Source organism: Ambystoma mexicanum, chromosome 3q (assembly GCF_040938575.1).
Source record: "Ambystoma mexicanum isolate Mex_15411 chromosome 3q, UKY_AmexF1_1, whole genome shotgun sequence".
In the NCBI taxonomy this organism is placed as follows: Eukaryota; Metazoa; Chordata; class Amphibia; order Caudata; family Ambystomatidae; genus Ambystoma; species Ambystoma mexicanum.
In genome coordinates, this window is record NC_090926.1 from 752222489 (window position 1) to 752235836 (window position 13348).

The 13348-nt window shown below is 48.7% G+C and overlaps 1 protein-coding gene across 2 annotated transcripts in view; it reads left to right on the top strand.

Annotated features, from left to right (window-relative positions):
* ACOX1 (acyl-CoA oxidase 1) overlaps positions 1-13348 on the top strand; it is a 153838-nt gene that overhangs the window by 92860 nt on the left and 47630 nt on the right. Inside the window, exon 3 of one of the 2 annotated variants that reach the window (XM_069654726.1) lies at positions 9826-9986. The exons of the other annotated variant lie outside the window; for it this stretch is intronic. Coding sequence (XP_069510827.1) covers positions 9826-9986 — 161 coding nt within the window. The remainder of the gene's footprint in view (positions 1-9825; positions 9987-13348) is intronic. 2 annotated transcript variants of the gene reach the window in all.

Consider the following 13348-nt stretch of genomic DNA (forward strand, 5'->3'; position numbering starts at 1 on the left):
CGTTCTCTGCAAAGTAAGCACGGATCTGAACAAGATGCACCCGATGCAGTGAGCTGTGGGTCCCGCATGTGAACATGGCCCCTGTAGATGCATAGTAGTGTTTGCCATGAGGGCCATAGGTGTTTCAAAAGCCTTACAAGCCCTTTGTTATGCTTATGTGAGCTTTTTAATTGCCTCAACTCTGTTGCCATGGCCCATGGCTGGAGATTGAAGGAGGCGGGCAGTGACCACACACGGGAGCAGCCCCGTCGCCTTCGATGGGGCCTTCCCAGCGGTCGAAGGCACACACTCAAAAGTGCCCCATGTGCATAGCGGGATAACCCCTACTCTTTGGCCCCTTACATCATATCAGTAACATGAATAACATTACCCACTTGCTTACCCCAATGATAGTCAGAGACCTTCTGAAAGTTGGAAATATATGTAACATTTTATTGGAAAAAAGATATGGTCGCATAAGTGGAGTCATTTTATGAGGGCGGCATCCCATCCCCTGCTCAGGTTTTATGACTGCCTGGCACCAACCATGGTCCTTAGCCGGGTGGCTCCGCCAATCCCGCCTTACAAAGTCCCATGTCCAAAGCCTGTGAGCCATCTCAAACAATTCCGTTCTTGCAAGAACGGCCTGCCCTGGATTCCACTGCAAGTTCAGTCATTCCTCCAGAGAGTATGGAGCGATAAGGCCACTGCATCGGTTGAGTCCCAACCGTCCCTAGTGGAATCAGCGCCCGTGTCACCCCATCCTGCCTGAGGCAGCCAGTGGTTGTAGCTCACGGACCAGACCGCAGCATGCCTCCTTCTCTGGGACTGCCCTCGTAACTCTGCCACGCTTTGGGGTGGACCTCCAGCAACCCCAAAAGCCCCCACACCAAATTCCTCCTCCTGCTAATACTCCCCAACCACTAGTTGCATCCTGTTCTTGCCATCAGTCCCCATAGCCCTAGGTTGAAATGGCCCATCCTGTGCTCTGATAGATGCAATCCATCTGCTGCAAAATCTATTGGGTTCCTCTCACATAACTCGAGGTGTCTAACAAAAACAAGCCCTTCCCGCTTCATGAAGCGCTCCATGCTCCTGTTCACCCTCCTCCTAGACCTTTCCATCGCAACGTTGGATGCTGCTCCCCGCCATACCTTCCGCTGGATCAGCTATGACCAAGATATTTCCGTTGCAGGCAGCATTCGTACTAAGATCCTAATGCCCTCCTGCATTACTCTCATCAATCGGCCCCTCCCCAAATCCGCAAGGTCATTCCCCCCCCCCCCCAAGGTGCACCACCAACAACCTCGGGGGGTGGGGGGGGGGCGCTCCTGGTGATCTGCATGTGCAACGCGGGGAGTAGCGAGTGCCACCGCATGCCTGGGTTGCCTAACCACACCAGCTCGGTGTCCCGAAAACCCAAATTGGCCCCCCGCACTGGCTTCATGCGGGCCCATTTCTCCACTCTGCTGATAAACGAGTGGCCAATTATCCAGACGGTACGCCCAGCTGTAATAAATCAAAATGCATAGTTGTTGAAACCTTTTACCCTTTCTGCCCTTCCAGACCCCCCCCCATTCTGTTGTCCCCCTGGAACATGACTTCTTCCAATGGAGGGGTTGGGTTGTCCTGCTCCCCCCCCCCCCTGGGCGGATGTAAAGTTTATACCTGTCAGATTGCCGTCTTCCCAACCTCTGGATCGCTGGGCCGTGCATCCCAGCCTGAAATACCGTTGTTGCTGCCCCTATCCGGAAACCATGCGTGGACCATCCTTCCCCCCTGAAACCCTGCTTTCTTTAAAGCCATGGCCAGTACCTTCCAGAATTGGAACATTGTCGGTGGAGACCCATTCTTGTGTATTAAGAGCCATGTAGTGGGACAGTAGCCAAGTGGGGCAGCTGGACTGTTCCGCTGCCCTTTGCAAGTTGATTGAGGTGCCCCTCCCGGCCTGATCAGTCTTTCATCTCCAGACCCTCACCATGAGGCCACCCTCTGTGAATGTGACATCCACTGGAGCCAGTGCCCTTCCCGAGTCATCACCCTTCCCCGTTGCCACCAATTCGCTAACCTGGAGAGCCCTGAAGAATGCCAACGCAAATACCGCCCTGATGAGCCCAAGCTCAAAACCGTCTGTGCATACCCCTTCCAGTTCCACAAGTAACTTACCCAGAACCTCAAAGTTAACGGGCTTACGGACATCCTTCTTGTATCCTTCCAGTTTCCCCCAACCTTTGATTGCTGCCCTTACTAAGAATTCCTTAGTTGGGTCCCCCCTCTCCTTTCAGTTTGGAATTGAATGCTACAGCAGCTAAATGGCTTGTGACCCAGCTCCTACTCTGCCATTGGTTGTGTGCCCACACAACAAACCGCTCCACCTGGGCTGTAAGGCCCACGTTTGTGTGCCCTGCATCCTGCATCCTGCATCACTCTTACAAACTTACTGTAGCCTTTCTGATACCTGGACCGCACTCTTGGTGAGAGTGACTGCTCCCCAAGATTCCAGAGCGTCGGGTCCACGACATCAGGTGCCACCACTCCTGCATGAACTCCGTAACTTCCGGAATCTCTCCCACTGAAAACGGGAAAGAGCGTCAGCAGCCACATTCACAATTCCTGGTACATATCTCACCCTAAACTCAATATTCTGGTACAAACAAACTTCTACAAGTTTCCTTAGCAGACCCAGAACCACTGGGCATGGAGCGGACTGTAAGTTGATGGCCTGGACCACCGCTTTGTTGTCTGACCAACAATGGACCCTCCTGTTGCACAACTCACCTGGCCACGGCAGGAGGGCGATCACGATTGGGAACAGCTCCTGTGCCATAATGTTCCCCAACCTACCTTTCTTTCTTCATTGTGCTGGCCACCTGTGTGCACACCACTGTGTGCCCAGGATCACACCAATCCCCTCCTTTCCAGAGGCGTCGGAGTACATTTGTAACTCGGTGCTGGTAACCCATGCGTCCTGCCAAAGGCGTACCCCTGCAGAAACTTCCGCTACATGACCAGGTCCTCTTTGAGTGCGGCGCTCAGCCTGATGTGGTGGTGTTTGTTAGTCACCCCCGCTGTGGCTTTTGCTAACCTCCTGGCAAACGCCCTTCTTGCTGGTACCACCCTGGCTGCAAAGTAGAGTTTGCCTAGCAGCTGTTGATACTTGACCCAGAGTTGTCTTTTCTTTTGCTAGGATGCTGGAAATCAATTCCACTAGCCCCTCTACCTTTTCTTCTGGTAACTTGCATGTGCCTTTCCAAGTATCAATTTCTATGCCTAGAAATGTGATGACATGGACTGGGGTTTGTGTTTTCTCTTTGGGTAGGGGTATCCCCAATTCTGTCATTAGAACTTGGAAGGATGCTAATGCAGCTCCACAGTCCTCGGTACCCTCCCTACCAATGAACAAAAAATCATCCAGGTAATGCACGATTGCCCCCGTCGGTTCCTTCTCTTTTGCCACCCATTCCAAAAAGGAGCTAAACTGTTCAAAGAAGGCACATGACACGGCACACCCCATTGGCATGCATCTGTCAAAGAAAAATTGGCCCTCCCATTTCAATCCCAACAAATGGAAGCTATCTGGATGGACTGGCAGAAGCCTGAAAGCAGATTCAATGTCGATCTTTGCCAACAATGCCCTTCTTCCCATCTGGCCCACTAGCTCCATGCTTTGTCAAAAGCAGCATATGTAACGGAGCAATAATCCGGGTCCAGCCAATCATTAATATAATCCCCTTCTGGGTAAGACATGTGGTGAATCAACCTGTACTTCCCTTCCTCCTTTTTAGGGACAACCTCCCTAAATGGACCCGCTATTCTCCCCAATGCTTTCTCTTTGGCCAGTTTTTCACTCGCAATCCCTGGTAGCTTGTCTGCCAAGGGGAGAATCCTTGCCCCTCATGAAGTCGGTGGTCCTTCATAAGGAATCCTAAACCTCTCCCTGAAACTCTGGGAGATCAACTTTCCCTCATCAATTTTTGGGTAATCCTTGCAATGTTGTCATGATTATGGGTGAAGGTCCCTTCCCCCAGCCCCCTCATTGGGTGTTTTTGCCTCGGCCCCTGCCACACGGTCCCCTGGACCCTTGATGGCATGTAGAGACGGGGTGGGATCTTTTAAATTTTTCACAAGCATGGGCAAATATACATTCCCGCCGAAGCGGCAGTACCCTGGATTAAAACCCCTGCCCGTGCCCCTGTGTGTGTCTTCCCCCCCCAGCGGTGCCCCTGCTGCTCCCTCGTGCCAACGGTCTCTTTGCGCCCTCTCTCCCCCTGCCCCTCTGCTTGTTCCGAAAGGTCTGCCAAGCTTCCCTCTTGTCCTCATTGTACTTACCCTGCCCAGACTTGGACGTCTCTCTGATTGGTTTGCTGTACCTTTCCTGGCCACCCATGAATGCTAACCAGCCCTCTGTGTCCTTCTGGGCCCAAGACATTGAGGGCAAATCTTCCATTTTATGCCTGAAACCCCTATCATAATCAATCCAACCAGAAGTCCCATATGTCTTATGCTCTGCCACTATGGTATCCCTGTAATTCCATAGATCAGTCCCTTGTTCTGGGAACTTCTCCATAATTACTGTAGCATACAGAGAGAAGGCCTTTTACCAGTTGTCAATGGTTTCCGCCAGCCTGTACCGCTTTTGCCTCTTTTTCTCTTCCTCCTTTGATATATTAACATCTGGACCCTCATTTTCAGATGTCAGCATAGAAAATATATCAAAGTAATCTTTCGCCCATATCCGTTCCTTTACCTGTTTATGAATGTACCAAGACAATGTACTCGTCCCTGTCAGTACTGGGGCTATTGTTACCAGTGGGGTCCCCACGCTTCCCGCGGGTGTCCCTGCACCCAACGAACCCACTGGTAATCCTTCCGGCGGTACCACCCTATTGGCCCCCAATGAACCTACCGGCAACCCCTCTGACGGTATCACCACTGCTGTTTGCTGTGCTACCCCATTGGTTAGTGCCCCTATTCCACTGCCCTGCAAGTCCTACCTGTGCCCCTGCGACTGCAGCCGGCCCTGCTGGTTGACCAAAGTCGGAGAGTGGGCCCACCGCGTTACTAGATTGCGATGCCACAGGTACCTGTCCCAACCTGAGCATCCTCTGATTCATAAATCTAGTCATCTCCAATTTTGCCCACTCAATGGTCTACCTGCTTGCCCCGGGTTGTGACACAATTGGGGGTGTTGCCCCTGTGTGTGATACTACCCCCACCGGACCTGTACTGCCACAGGCTACTGGCTGCATCCCCTGTATTCCCCCGCCTGCCTGCCCAGTACCAGTGCCTGGGGAAATTCCTGTTGGGGACAAAGGAATAGAAACATCGGGAGACACATTCACTACAGTGTTCTGCTCTTTACCCTTTAGCTTTCTGGGCACGCGCTTTCTCTTAGTTGGAGTGGGTGTCGCCACCACCTCTGGAACCGTTAGAGGCACCCCCGTGTCCGGTAGTACGCTCGGTGCCGGTTCCCCCAGCGACTGCTCCACCATTTTCTTTGCCCATTCTTCACCTTTATTCCGGACCCTTTCTTGGAACCATGCCACCATCTGGGCCTCCTCCTGGCTCTCATAGGACCTTCCACTGTCGGAAGTGCCCTCTCCACTGTCGAACAAACTTGGTGATCCCTGACTGGACATGCTGCCCCTGCTGTAAGAAAGTAAACAAAATTGTGCAACCAGAGATTGTTGTTTAATATAATGTCGCCACTCAGTTGTGCATCTTTCAAGCCCTTTTGAGCTACTCCTCTGGGAGTCCCAGGTTACTGCTACCCCCGCTTAATGCCAGTGCCATGGCCCTTATTTTATGTTGGTTGACCCTTGGGCCCCAGTTCCCATTATAGTGTGGCAGTTAAATGGTTAACCCCTTCCTTCGCTGGCCACTTCCAGCCCCCCCAGTAGGCCCCTTGCCTTACCACAGATCTTTTTCCTCAAACCACCTCTGCCGACTGTACCTCGAGAAGATATCCGATGTGATCTGTAAAGTACACGTAAAATGTTAAAATTGTCCTTCAGACTAGGCCATTGTCTTGGCCCATACTCTTTCCGCCCTACTAACCCTTGCTGGCGTTATGACGGCCAGGCCTCTGCCTGTGGCCCTCTTTTATACCCTTTCCTTGGGGCATCCGCGATGTACCCTTCAGACTTCACTTATTGCAATATTCTAATCCAGCTCTGTGAATAGATCCCTTGCTCAATGCTACTTATGCACTATGACCTTATCACCGCACAAAATGCACACCCTTGTGTGTATGCGTGTTATGTATCACATCCTCATTTTTCTAGACAATTGTAGTAAAACAAACAGTGCCTTCCCCATGAACCTTGCATCTGTCCTACTCAGTACGCACATGTGCATAGTGCGTTGTAAATGCCTTCTTTCACTATATAAAAACTACGGAAAAACAAACAGCACCCGCACACTTGTGGTAAAACTGACATCCTCTTTTTTAACTGTAGTGTGCACAGTTCCTTCCCCATAAACCTTGCATCTGCACCAATCCGTACGCACTTGTGTATAAGCGTGTTATAAATGCCTTCTTTGATTCAAAAGGTGAAACTAACATCATTCTTTCAAACTGTGGTTTGCACGACTCTGGAATGCCCCAGCTGTTTTGCAGGGCCGTACATTTTACAATTGCTCGCCGCATGTATAATAAACACATAAAACCTTCCTCTGCGTGATCGAGCCCTCGTCGCTTCCCTCCCTTTGTTTGTTTTTCACTTTAAGAACTTGTCCGCCAAACAAAAAACATCTACAGCCCTTTCATGCGCACAAATCGGTACACGTGTGTATATGCAAGTTATAAATTTCCTTCAGTGCATTTCTTTAGAACAGGTCCAGAAAAACAAACGCCGCCCTTACGCTCGCGATTACCCGTACATCCGCACAAGTTGGTAAATGCTTGCATATCTGCGTGTTATAACTCCCTGCCTCGGTTTCTCTGCGAAGTTCAAGGAAACCAAACAGTGCCCCACGCACTCGCGGTGCACCTGACCTCATTATTCAAATCAGCTTGCACGATGGCGGACATAACTCCCTGCATTGCCCCCTCCTTGAAAAGGATTGAAACCCTAGTTCTCCATTGTACCGCGACAAAACCCCTCATGCGTAGGCGCCAAAACACTGGTGCATCGAGCACCCTCGCAAAGCGACATAAACTCACCCTGGGCAATGAAAACGCTTTTTCATATGAAATGACAACCTCGTTCCTAGGTGTGTTGTACAAATTGCCAAACATAATGAAAAACGCTTGCGCGCAGGCTCTTGAGGCTCATTCATCCGCACCCGTGCATATGCATCGTATACACCATCATTTGCAACCTCCAAACGAAATCGAACCCCCTGCTCGGAGTCTGCCCCATACGATGTTAACGGCAAACAAAGGAAACCATGTGCGTGTGATGAACGTAGCAAACTCCTCACATGTATACTAAAATACAATCCCTCTAAACGTGGTATATCCCTCCAATAGGGCCAACTGGCAACCCTGTACTTTCCGCCCGCTGCACAGAATTTAGTATTTAAAAACAATTCCCTTTCATCCCTGATGCCATTTTTTCTTTTTATGGCGAAATGCGGACCACTGGGCCTTGATTTCCTTGCTCGCGGCAAGGGCAGGCGCAATGTGCCGCCCCTCGAATCCGTACTCTACCCCTTTGTGCCTCCAAGGCACCACGTGGAGGAAATGCCACGGTCCCCGGACCGCGGCAAGGACAAGGGCAACTGCGCTGCCCCTCAACTCCACACTATACATTTGAGTCTCCTGCTGTTCCGTGCTTGCTCGAAATTAGCACCCGACTCCTCTGCGTGTCTGCAGCTGCATCGTCACTGCTCACTTTGTCGCTGCTGCCGGGGCTGGATGAGAGGTCTTGCTCTCTCCGCCCTGGCTATTTAAGCCCTGCGAGGTGCCGGCCATTTCCGGCCAGACCCCTGAGGGCACCCTAACTGCATCCTCCCTAGAGGAGGCAAGTCCACGCAGGGGGCGGCCAGAGGGGCGGCCCGCTATGTGAGCTGCGCCTCTAGTGCCCCCTGCGTGAGCTGGCGCATCTGCGTTGTTTGCACACGTTTTCTGTAATGCAGGCAAGTGAAGCGCGGGGCCTTTGCATCTCGCGAGTGAGTGACCATGTTCACGGCATGCCAAGTCGTGAAGAAGCCTTGCTTCATCGTAGTCGCCGTGTTGGAGGGTTTGCTGCATTGGGTTCACAGTGACACTTTGTTCAAGTGAATTTTGCATAACGTTTTTATGGATACTTCTCGATAAAGTATGAGTTCTTGGGCCATACAACACCAACAGTATCTGCTGCATCCCTCTCTGGCTCATTATGGACCATCCTTAAGTGTTCAGGTATAACATGAATAGTGTGTACCCCGCTGGGCTCTCAGGCACTTTATGGACCATCCTTAAGTGTTCAGGTATAACATGAATAGTGTGTACCCCGCTGGGCTCTCAGGCCCTTTATGGACCATCCTTAAGTGTTCAGGTATAACATGAATAGTGTGTACCCCGCTGGTGCACCATGCACAGATCTACTACAACAATATCAACTGCAGAACAAGCACCAAAAAATGTACATCCATCTTCAGCCAATACCCTACATTTAGAATTTTGAAAAAAAACAAATGCTGAACGTCTTGCTTTTCTTCCTAAAAATGAAGATAATTGTCCCTGTGCATCAGCACAGTTCCACTTCTGCCCCCTACTTTCTACGTTACAGCTAACTAACACCTCGCCCCTCCCATTTTAATCTCTAAATTTTTCTGGTACATAAAATGTGTTTTTTATTTTATTTATACTTGTTTTGCCCTCAATATTACTGGCCACTGTACAGAAACCTTATCAGCGCTCCTCTCATTTGATTGTTAGTCATTGCTCAGCAGCAGTATCCGTGCAGACGCCGCTTGTACTAGATCTGGCGTGCAGCGCTGCTTGGAGACCATTTCATCCTGCTGTTGTGCTTAAGCATATATCACTCTCCCTGTGCTGTGCCACCCTTGCCCCCACCCCCACTTAAATGAATTGAGTATGTGACACGTTCTAATTCACTGATGTTTAACGCGGTGCACTGAGGTGAGCAGCACTCCTTTTTGGGTCCAACAGGTTCTGTGGAGCATAGATAGCGAAATGTATGCTGATGCTATTACAATGGAGACAAAATATATTTCAGGAAGTGGGGGCTCTGTGTTAGGAGGGACATCCCCTGATCTGAAACTGGAGAGTTGTCCTACACAGGGGATACTTCATAGTTAGATGTACGGGAAATAATGCATCCTTTCTGCTTGGATAGAAAGTGCATGTTCCCATTACATCATGGGGGACATGACTTCGAAAGAGGTGTGCTTTGTCAATGGGGAATATGGTAGTGATCCAATGATTTCTCATACCCCACACCTAAGACTAAGCTTATGTGGTCCCAACAATCCCTTTGGGTTCTATCCTCCCATGTTTGAATTTGTTTGGCAGACAAGGGTGGGCGCTAAGGGATGGCGTTTAACTAACTGGTTCATTCCGGAACTTGGGGGGCAATAGTGGCAAAATCTTAACTCTGGGCAAAGGTAAACTGGCAAAACTGAGAGCAGTTATTTATAAGACTTTAAACAACAGGAAATAATTGCAGAATTAAAAGATGGAATCGTGGCATCTTTTAGATGGCCTGTCCTAGGACCCAAAAATGATGGTGCTGACATCTGTTTAAATTTGCATGTATTCTAATTTCCAGAGATCTTTACTTTTGTTGTTGTTTTTTTCTTCTTCTTTCCCCTGCCTTTGATCTTATCATCTTCCTTGATCCCCCTCCCCCTTTCACATTGAACCCACCCGCATCCCTACTTGTAATTTGTTTGCAGTTTTGTGCACCGCGGACGGCCTGAGCCTCTGGATCTTCACCTGGGCATGTTCCTGCCCACTCTCCTGAGCCAGGCAACCGCTGAGCAGCTAGATCGCTTCTTCATGCCTGCATGGAACCTGGAGATTATTGGCACCTACGCCCAGACTGAGATGGGTCACGGTACAGTAACACTTAACGATCTCTAGATTCGTTGCTTGCCACCAGGCTTTGAATTACATGGGAGGGAGAAGGAACAAACCTGATTTCTGCTGTCCAAGTCACTTTTAGTAAAATTGAAGGTCCTATGCCTGGGACACTGCAGTCCATAGACTCGCCTTATCGTCTATAGAATACCTGCCTTTTCCTCACTCAAACCTATCTGACCATAGCTAGACTGATACATTTATCGAGAATTTCTTAAGTAGTTTAGTTGTTTAAATAGCCACTGTCTTTCTGACATTCAGTTCACCGTTTGGGAGTCTTAGAGGATCGATGAGGCAGCTGTCCAAACTGATGACAAAATGTGTGAAAGAATATTTGATTGTGCTACACACCCTCCGTTACATATAAAGATCAGTCACAGGTAGATAATTGAGCATGCAAACATGCACACATTCTGATATTGGATACAGTTCCATTTGGCGTCATCTTGGATTGGTCTGTTGAAAATGAATTCACAAGGAGATGCAATGGTCTATGAAAGAATTGTCAGTTTCTGTTGAGTTGGCACACTTTATATTGAATCCGCATGAACAATGCTGTTGTATCATCTTGATTTAAAAACATTGTCAGATCTTGAGGCTGCCAGATGATCAAACTTCAGGGCACTTTTTAAAACTCATTAAAGGTGAGAAATTAATGTAGATTTCTAACTCTCCTTCTGGTACATGTAGACTTGTCAAGTCTTTATGCTTACATTCTCTATCCTTTGTGCTTTTATGAGTAACCTGTTAAATTCCGGTATAGGGCTGTGAAATGATTGCCTATTTTGCAAGAGGCCCGAAGTCCTGCTTTTAATTTTAAATAATGGCTTCATTATCTCTGGGCGTGCCAATATATTACAATGTTGCCATAACGCGTTCTGCATAGACTCGCCTACAGAATAAATGATCACAAATGGGGTTGAGTTTGTTTGATTGAACGTATAGGATGCATAACCAATGCACCAGGCAGAATCTAGGCGCAGATGGCGCCAGGTACGAACAGAAGGAGAGTGAAGGATGTTAAAGGGAAATTAAGAAAAAAATAATTGTTGTCAATTTTTTCCAGAAGGTTACCAAAGAACTCGAAGAACAAAGGTTGTTCCATAATGGTTAAACACTAGTGGGAGATTCTGAGTCTCAGTAAATTGGGTTATTGTTGCAACCATTAGGGAGATGTACAAGATTGTCCATACTGTATAACAGCTTCTTATCTGACAGGCCTGGTGTATTTCTCTGGAGGAGGTAGAAAGGACATTCAAATTGAAGAGCCAAGACCACAGAACAGTGCTTGGAATAATCTAGGATCCTAATGTTGACAGCTGCTTTATCCTTATTCTGAGGCTCGAAACCACGGACTTTGATGCCCTGATTCCTCAAAGAATCCAGCAGCAAGACACAGTGGCTATTTGAACTCGTACAGACTTCTTAAAATAAAACTCTGGACAGCCTAGACCCGGTCATCAACCTCCCCTAAATTCATGCATTGTAAAACCACCCGCCACAGAAAGCCTCATACCTATGTCTACTCTGAGTAAGACCACTTTGCATCCAAACTCACCACAGCTACAAACTTATCAGAAGCTATAAAATGCTTCATTGTGTTGAATCCCACTTATCTAGTTAAGTTTCCAAGCAAATAATCATGCATTCTGAAACCATCAACCAAGGAATTCACCCAAAACACCCACAGAACAGAGGCAACATATCAACTGATCCTCACTTCCTCTCTCACTTCGATTCCTTTAAACACCATCATGGACCTCTTCTGAAGCCTATGCAACAGCTTGTCACCAAGCAACCTCCAACTGACTAAGAACCTTAATGAGGTTAATTCGCAGTGCTGAATTATTCCTCCCATAAGCCAGTCCTTCAAACTAGAAACTGTTCCAGCCACCCTTGAAGTTGCCTTCCTCACTCCCTGTGAAAGCGCCACTTTCAGCGAAACAATCTCCAACACTTCCATGAACATTGCCAACCTCCCCACTATATCAAAGATCTCTGAGAACATTCTGGTTGCCCAAATCTGCCTTATCGAGCCATTAATTTGCAGAGTTGGTATGGAAGCAACCCTCCTTTACATCTGAGGTTCAATGCTCAAAGCAGCTGAAGTAGTTGTGATGAATCTGATGTTATCGCTCCTTTCCCTTAGATAGCCTCTCCTCGTTTTGCCAGGGGACAGCAGCCTCTACCTGATCCTGACCCTGGGGGCAGCTACTTGAGGGAGGATCACATGGGGGAGGCAGCCTGTGGGAGTTGGGGCAGGGTGGGGTGCAGCGATAGCAAGGCATTATCAGGTGAGGCACAATATCCCAGTTTCCCTTTTTGGGATATTCCCTCTATCACTCCTGCCCTAATGGCATACTGCCATCCTCCCCTTCAACAACTTGACAATCTTACTGACAGTATCAGAAAGCAAATAAAGGAACACAAACTGAGATGAGGAAGGGGCAAGGAGCAATGATGATTACTCCTAATATGAGCCAACGCCAGCAGTCTAGCAACTGGAATAATGTGATTGGCCAGACATGGTTTAAAACCAGGCAGAGAAAAGAAGCCTGGAGTTCATCTTCTTACCCAGCTGGGGTGACAGCCGGGGGGAGAGACCGGGAGTATAGCAGCTGGTGGCGCGCAGGAGATTCTCTGCTTCCGACACAGGTCTGAGCAATCTGAAGGAGTAGACCATCTTGCCAAGTCGTGAGAGGCCTGGGAACAACGTTCGGAGAAGCTCACGGGTCGAAGCGCTGTCACTGAGAAGTGATGAAGCGGCCAGAGACGTGCGGGAGCCGATGAGCGAATGAAGCGTCCCGCAAACCCGACAGCAAGCCCCAGACCGAATCTGGAAGCAGGAGGGAACCTGAATCAGGTGCTGAAAACCAGTGAGCATGTTGAAGGGGACGGGGCTGCCGGGGTCTTTGGAGGGTGTACTGCGTACCAAAGGAAACACAATGGGAGAAGCCTGAACAGGAAAATGGAGCCCCTGGAACATTGGAGTACAAAATAAGAAGTCCATGGAAAAGGGTCTGAGACCCATTGCCACATTAGAAAATATACGTGGGGAAAACAGTGTAGCAGAAAAGACTAAAATGCAATGAATATTAAAAATCCTGGCCAGAGAGTTTACCAGGCAAAGCCAAGTGGGTGAAGTGAACTACAGTGAATGTGAAACGGAATCTGGCAGGAGAGTATACCAGGTATTTTTAAATTGAAGAATCCCAAGGAAGACCTATGCCCTAAGGATTCTGAATTTCAGTGAATGTGTAAAGAGAACCTGGCAGGAGAGTATACCAGGTGTTTTGCTAGTCTGGGATCCGCACCCAAATTGTATCAAGGAACTATATG